General features: G+C 40.2%; 1 protein-coding gene across 12 annotated transcripts in view; it reads right to left on the minus strand.

Moving 5' to 3' along the window:
- Window positions 1–6,002, minus strand: part of prom1a (prominin 1a) — an 87,803-nt gene extending 81,801 nt beyond the window's left edge. For all 12 annotated transcript variants that reach the window (XM_041990189.1, XM_041990184.1, XM_041990188.1 and 9 more), the window contains exon 1: window positions 5,491–6,002. In XM_041990189.1, coding sequence (XP_041846123.1) covers window positions 5,491–5,725 — 235 coding nt within the window. In that variant the 5' untranslated portion in view covers window positions 5,726–6,002. The remainder of the gene's footprint in view (window positions 1–5,490) is intronic.
- Between the last annotated feature and the right edge of the window lie 2,374 nt (window positions 6,003–8,376).

Here is an 8,376-nt window from a genome sequence, read left to right on the forward strand (position 1 = left end):
TTTCACAGTAGGGACGGTGTGCTTTTCTTCATATGCTTCATTTTTCCGTCTGTAAACATAGAGCTGATGTGCCTTGGCAAAAAGTCCCATTTTTTTCTCATCTGTCCATTGGACATTCTCCCAGAAGCTTTGTGGCTTGTCAACATGTAGTTTGGCAAATTCCAATCTGGCTTTTTTATGATTTGTTTTCAACAATGGTTCCTCCTTGGTCGTCTCCCATTAAATCCACTTTGGCTCAAACGACGACGGATCGTGTGATCTGACACTGATGTTCCTTGAGCTTGAAGTTCACCTTTAATCTCTTTAGAAGTTTTTCTGGGCTCTTTTGTTACCGTTCGTATTATCTGTCTCTTTAAATTGTCATCAATTTTCCTCCTGCAGCAACGTCCAGGGAGGTTGGCTACAGTCCCATGGATCTTAAATTTCTGAATAATATGTGCATCTGTAGTCACAGGAACATCAAGCTGCTTAGAGATGGTCTTATAGCCTTTACCTGTAACATGCTTGTCTACAATTTTCTTTCTAATCTCCTGAGACAACTCTTTCCTTTGCTCTGGTCCATGTTGAGTGTGGTACACACCATGTCACCAAACAGCACAACGACTACCTGTAGCCCCATATACAGGCCCACCTGTGATGCTAATTAGTGGACACACTTTGGATTAACATGTCCCTTTGGTCATATTATTTTCAGTCTTTTCTAGGGGTACCATCATTTTTGTCCAGGCCTGTTTCATGAGTTTGAAAAGCAATGTCTGACTTTCATTGGTTAAATTTCATAGAATTTTTATTTATTATTACTTTTGTCAGATTCAAGTTATTTCTTTGACCATTGTGAGTTTTTCTTTCATTAACCAAAGGGTACCAACAATTTTGTCCACGTCTGTAGATGTCTCCTGCTACAACACACATCTGCACAAGCCTGTTAATGACCCAGTGATTTGAGTCAGGTAAAATGTTAAGTACTAGCAAACATCAGGTAGGAATGTCAAGATTCAGGGAAAGAGTAAGAAAACTAAAGACCGCTCCAAAATAGACAAACTTGGAGTAAATATTTATGATTTCAACTCATTTTCGGGCATAACTGAAATTGATCAGCCATTATCACCTTTAACAAACTCCCTTTTATCAATATCTTTCCCTCAGGACATGAAAGATATAAAAAAAACATCTGCTTATTTACAGTTCCTGTATATAATTCCAGTTGTGATTCACAAAGCACTCGGATCACATCTTTGACCTGGGATTGAATCTTTTGAAGTGCTCTGTTTCAGTTTCTTTCATGTCTGTGTCCTCTCTGTTGATGCAAAAACACCTGGTTTTCTTTTTGATTAGTGTTAAATAACAAACCTGGTATGATACAGCATAACCTGATCTTTAAACCTTTATCTCCTCCTACTGTTTTTCATTTATCTCAGATCGCAGCAGTGCAGCCATAAACAAAGTCAGCGAGATGAAAACCAAATCACACACTACTGACGACTGATAGGTTTCCCTGGCAACTGTAACTTTCCATGAAAAAACGGCAGTTTTTCTACAGTCCTCTGGTCTGAACCCCACATAAACCTCATTTCTTGATGAGAAGGAACGCACACAGTAATGAGAAAACACTTTCCTACAGGGATCTGCTGCGTGATGGTGGCTGGCATCGTCTCCATAGGCCTGCTCACCCTCAGGCATAAAATTATATAGAAGCAGCTTTAATGCATCTCAATTCTCAAGTGATGGCTGACTTACAGAGAGATTAACTGTGAGACATGAGAGACTGAATAAAAGAGGCTCAGAAACCTCCAGAAGTTAAATGAATGTGAGCAGAGCAATGGATGAGAATACACTACTTGTAGATGTTGCACCAACAGTTTTTTTTTTATTTTGCAAAACATCACCACTGATTACTCATCTCCTTAAACCAGGAGGGTACTTTAAGGAGTAGTTTAAGGAGGTTTTCTAAGGAGTTACACCAGTGTCTTTCATTTTCATGTTTTTTCATTTAATCTGGTTATTTGTTTTGATCTCTGAAATATAACCTGCAAACGAAAAAATTTTCCACCACTGTTGCAGTCAAAAGACTAAAGAATGCAGTTTAAAACTTCTACACTTTTACACTGTAAAATCTAACTAGTTGGCTTTACTTTCAAAATATTTGCAAACTTGTTGCTTAAAAAATGTTAATTTGAGTGATACAATTAACTAAAATGTTTTCTTTTTAATTATAATGATAAAATGTGCTTAAAAAAACTTGGATCAGTAAATCTTTAAACAGGTGCTACAGTAACGTTTATCTACCATTATCTAAAATTGGCCTTTTCAGTTGAGCTTCAATGGAAACTAAAACAAAATCTTTTAAATAAACTGAAAGATGAGAATACGTTTCATCATTTTACTCTTGTTTAGTCATATCAGTGTATAGAACCTTTCTCTTTATAGGTCTCAGGCTGTTTCTCGGTAATGATTCCGCTTTCTTTACAGCACCAGGAGTCAAAACTCAGACAAAACCAGAGCTCTTCCCTTTAGCAGCCTGTCATGTTTAAATAATGAAAGCAGGGAGCCGGGAATGTTACATATTTGCTGTCAGAAAATGAAGCTCTGATCTTTTACATTAGCTTGGTGACAGGTATACTGGCATGTTGTATGTTGGTGAGAGTGTGGGTGGGTGTGAGGGAGGCAGGCTTCCACAGTGCAGCAGAAGGCCAACAGAGAAATGTTACAGAATTAATGTCACTGTTCATTTGCTTTGTGTGGGCATCAGCAATAGACATCTACTGCCCCTTTGTTAATAACACCTCCTACGAGCTGGCAGACAGTTTGATGAACACGTCAGTCAACTGAAGCAAACATTCGTGAGATTGGAAAGAAGTAAAAAAATGTAAAACATCACGCTTTCATTATAGACAATGTGCCAATGCTAATTATACACTTGCATGATATTTATTTTGTACTAGTACTAGCTGCAAGCTGCATTAATTTAAATCTCCACAAGTCTCAGCTGCTGCAACATTCAAAAAATGTGGTGGCAAAAATTTCAGCACTGAAGGAACTTCTATTTTTCAATCATTTAAGATGAAGGTCTAATCCCTTTAGCAAAAGTTCAGAAATGAGCTAAGAAATGAGGAAATGGCACCATGTATAACTTAAAGTGCTTCTCAGTTCCTGCATTCTTTCACTGGGCACCGATAAGTATTTTACTCATTCGGGCCAGTGTCTCATTTTCTGACCTGGAGCTTTACTTCCCAAATCTTGCGTAAGGCTTTTAATTCTTTTCTAGAAAAAAAAAAATATTATTTTTCTTGATGTTTACCTTGATGAAGATTAGTGAAAATGCTTTAATTTGCAGTAAAAACCAAACTATCCTAGAATAATACAATAATACAACACACTGCACAAAATTCACCTGCATCCAGACCTCAAATCCAGCCTCTTCACAGATTGGACTCACTTGTTTGGCCTTGTGAGATGAACAAAAGGTGTCTCATTTAAAAACGATTTGGTCCAATGAGTGCTGCAGGAGCATTGGTGAGTAATCAGTCACTAAAAGTCGAACTAATATTGTTGCCAAGTATTTGCTGTGTTTTGTTGTAAAGATTTTCTCAGCCCTCTTGAATGACAGCTCCTGATCAACAGATGGAGGATGATGAACTGTTTCTACTTGGCTCCACTTAAACCCACACCAAACATGCTGTCATGGTTACTCATCGGTATGGACTTAAACTCATCTCAAACTCAGAAGTATTGGTTTCTGGTAATTTGTTTGGGGAAACTGAACAAATCCTCTTCTTGGGAAATCTGTTGGCGTGAACTTTAGACTAAAGCTGATGTTACACAGGAGAGCTCAAAATGTTAGTGGGTGGAAATCTAATTGTGACTGCACTAAACCAGCTTAATTACCTTTTTACACACTCTTTCGGGCAGAACACAACAAATAGTCCAGTTACAAATATGTCCGTGTTTCTGGCTCTGCTTCCAATGGGCAGCAGAAAACTACAACGGGTAATCACAGGTCTGCAAATCTCTGAGCATGAGATGCAATTTAACAACAGGAGCATATCTTGTTAAGACTTTCTTTCAGCTGTCTGTTAAAGGATTTAATGATTCATTCTTTAAATGTCTTCGGGGAGAGTGCAAATGCTGTGTCTTACCACAGGCTGATGGGACGGCACACCCACGTCCACCCAGGCTAAAAAGAGCTGTACTGTGACATCTGCTTCACCTCCAGTCACAAACCACTGGAGTGGAAACTACTGCATGTGCAGATCTTCTTCCTGACATGTCTTATGAAGCAGTATCTGACTCACAAATCCCATCGACAGACATGCTTTAAAAATGACAAGATGTTAGTATCTGGCAAACTAAACAAAGATCCAAACAGCCCCAACGGATTTCTGGATTACAGTGGTCATGCTGCTTCTGTTAAGAAGCAGAAGGCTTTTGATTCCTGGATCTGTTGAACCCCCAAACCACCCTCTTGGAGACTTTTAAAATGATCTAACAATCATTTATCTGATAAACTGGTGTTTGTGAACAAACAAGCTTCCATGTGAAGTCCATCCTTGTCATGTATCATTTAATGGCTGCACCCATGAATGAAATAAACTTCATTGTGATACGTCTGCTCCACGGTATTAGACCAGGAGCCCCCAAAAGCTGGTGATAAACTGGAAACAACAGGGCCAACAACATATGGCGCGGGGGCTTATGGGATTACTCAATTAACAAGGTGACTCGGAGAGCTACTAATCTGCAAAACGTTCCGATGGAGTATGGACGCAGACTGACGCTTGGAGGGGAGTCGGATCTTATGAGGATCTACTGCCCAATTAAACACACGCCCTGAAAGTGTGTGTTGAAACATTTCTCCAAGTAGAGCCACGCGCAGATAGGGTTTCTGGATGTGGGTTCAACAAAAACATTAATACATGCCTCCAAATGTTCAGCAAACCGGCAACTGACCGCTACTATCAGCAAGAGGTGCGTAAATTTGTAATCATGCTAACACAAAGTGCACTGCAGGCGTAAACGCCACCTTAAAGTGCGCTGATCTGTGCGCAAACGAGACGCGCGCGGCGTGGATCAACGTGACACACAAATGGGCTACAAATCCGCAAGGGAATAGGCTTCTTTCCACGCAGTAACACAGAGGACATCCGGTCAAACAAGCGTTAGAATTATTAACAAAACCGATTCAAATATTTGTTCTCGTTGTTCTGGTAGAAAGGTATAAATGATGTATCCACCCATGAAAAGCATTTAAATGTGGGAAAAATTGTTTGATATAGTTTGATGTATAGGTGCCCCCTCTTCAAGACTGTATTCCAAATCAATCACCGTGGAAAGAATCTGGCTCCCTGTCACCACTCATTATTTCTGTCAAAAACTATTTCCCACTGGATTCTTTTAAATGTTCCGTTTCTGCTGTTTGTTCCTGCCACATTCCGCAGGGATTTCATGCAGCCTTTCTGGCTAAGCTCTACCGAGACAGCCAGGATGCCTTACCGTGGGGGAAAGCGTTGGGCTGCACCGCATGCAGGAAAGCGTGCACCAAGTGAAACAGAATTCCGATGGGTCCCGGTTCGTAATGGGCGAGTGTCTCATAAACTCCCGCAGGCACATAGCCGAAATCCAACTTTCCCGGGGGTGGGAGTCTCCGGGGCTCGGACTCTTGTTGAAGTTCGCCAGACACCGAGAGCACCGACAGCAACAGCAGCACCAGGATTCCGGTCTTCCACATCGTGCCCAAACACACACCTGTCGTCAAACTAGATACTCAAAAAGCCGAACAAACTGGACGACGACTGCCTGGACTCCTGTATTTTCTATCAAATGGGCTGAGAAATACACAGGAGAAAGGGTGACAGTAAATATAAAAGTCTTCCAGTGGCTGGACCGCAGCTTTTAAGTGCTGCTGCCCGCGCAGCGACTCATTCTGAGCATCGCTCCCTGCGGTCTGAGGCTCCTTGACGGACGTAAACCGGGTGATCTTCTCCACCGTCTCCCTTTCTTCGATGCGTTCGGTCCCACAGAGATGAGCGCGCCTGAAGCTTCCACTCCAGCATCTGTGCGTACGGCAATGCGCTGCGTCACGGGAGCGGGCAAGGGTGCGCGCCGCCGTCAGCTCTGTACGGAGGAGACTCGTCCCGGTAGAAGCGCTCCTCCTGCTGGAGAGAGGAGGATGGATGCGTGATGTTAGACCGCAACAACATCCCGTTTTGTGTCATACTGATCCAGTAGTTTTTTATTAAGAGAGATGCTGCAAGTTAGAGACACTTTTTGTCACTGTATATCTACATTAGTGTTAACAGTTGTCAGGCTTACTTTTTTCTTAATAGTGTTTTAGTATTAAAAAAAAGGCGCTTCTGAATTAATGTCTGGTTTAAAGTGGAGAGATATTACCTATATTTATTATATCATAAACTTTGTTAAAGTTAATGAAATGTCTCATTTTCATGGCATTTATCATGCAGTTGACACTTTCAAGTTATCCCAATAGATGTGTTGTATTTTAGACAGCGTTCTTTACAACTTATGTCTTTGGTTTTGAATATTTTGTGTCTCACAGCCTGCTAACTTGCCCACTGTCAACTTATTTTCCACCCAGCAGGGAGACAAAGGATACTTGCAGTGCAGCCCAGGTGGGTGGTGTGATTGGCGAAGCAGTGATCAGGTGGGTCCTGCTCATGTCTTTTAGCACAATAACATCCTTGTCCTCTCTGAGGATCACATGGGGCCCTGGCTCTTTGTAAAAGCAAGGACTCCTGTTTAGAAACCTTTGATTGTTGATTGTAAGCACTTTTCTTCATCACTGATACACACTCATTATACCTACAGAGGAGCAGACTTACAAATGATAAATATATTCCTGGCTGGGCTAAAGACTCATTTTGAAGAAACATCTTTATCAAACCTTCTTCCATCACACCATGCTGCTGTGCTGGACTCTGGCCAATTATTACTACACAGGTTGCCCTTTCTTAAGACAACATACTGGTAGCTGGAACAGGGCTGAAGCTTGTCTCAGTCCTTGTATAAGAAGCTTATCCCTCTTAGAATGTCTGCTGCAGATTTACTCTGCATGACCTCCGCTCCCAGATACTGTGCAGCCTGGCAGTGGGACAGATGAGGTCATAGGTAGTGTAAATCTCTGCTTACAAGGAGTAGTAAATTAACAATAACAGAAAAAGCTACTTTTAGCTTCCCACTTGTCAGTGAGAGCTGTAATCCATTTTATTTTCACAAGCAGAAAGAGATTTCATGCAGAAATTTTTAAAAAATTATTGGCAGCACAGTGAAATTTCAACTTGTTATAATTTTGGACTGTTCTTATAAACTGTATGAATTAAAGCAGGAGCAAAAAAAAAAAAAAAAAATCAAATTTTCTGTCATTTCTGTTTTGATCTGAATTTTAAACAACTTAAAAAAACAAAACAAAAACCAAACAAACAAAAGCAGTTTTTGTTAAAATACCACAGCAGTCAGATTATATTCAGTCTACTTCACACCAGAGCTGGATGTTCTGTGTGGTTTTCCTCAGCATAGTTTGGGCTGAACCCAGCTCAAGTTCTGCTTTATCTCCTCTCATCCACTCTTCGGTAACTGATACAACCTGTCATAAACTATTCATTCATCAACATGTCAGATAAATGAATCTTGATCTTTTAATCATATGTAGACGTTGATGTTTTTTTATGCAATTTTAAATATTTGACTGTCAAGAAAAAACCTTACCTGGAAAAGATACCTGAAATGCAGGATTTGTTTTTTTTGTCCACTTGAAAAGGGTGAACTACCAGGTCAAAGGCTTTTGAGGCAAGAACAGACATTTTGTTTATGCAAACAGACACAATGTTTTGTCACTTTCCAGTTATTTAACTATGTGAAAATGTGCTTTGGGTTGGATTTAGAGACATAATGGCTGGAAAAAGAAATGAATTTGTAAAAGCAAAATGAAATAACTCCTATTGTGGCTGAAAACTTAGTTGGACGTTTGACAAAAAAAATGGACATAATTTGAGGCTCCCAATTTATATTTCCATTTAAAAAAGGCTTTAAAACTGAGAAAATAAAGTGTTACTTTATGAGAGACACGCTCAAAGAATGACGTGCATAATTACGTTTCTGCAGATAGTTACCATGAAACAACGTGACACATTTAAGAAACAAACTTTTATTATTCCAAAGGTGCAATTTCATACAGTATCAAGGTAGTAATTAAACATGGACCAAATCGCTGAAACCAAGCAGGCAGTGTATTGGACGTGAAAATAATCATCTTGGCTATCTCTGTTTAATTTAGCTGGACCATGTGTTGGTTTGGTTCCTCTCCACTGCAGACTAATGCACGGTGAAGACTTCAAAACAGAAAAAACCAAAAAGTCCTGCTAG

Source organism: Melanotaenia boesemani, chromosome 7 (genome assembly GCF_017639745.1).
Source record: "Melanotaenia boesemani isolate fMelBoe1 chromosome 7, fMelBoe1.pri, whole genome shotgun sequence".
NCBI lineage: Eukaryota > Metazoa > Chordata > Actinopteri > Atheriniformes > Melanotaeniidae > Melanotaenia > Melanotaenia boesemani.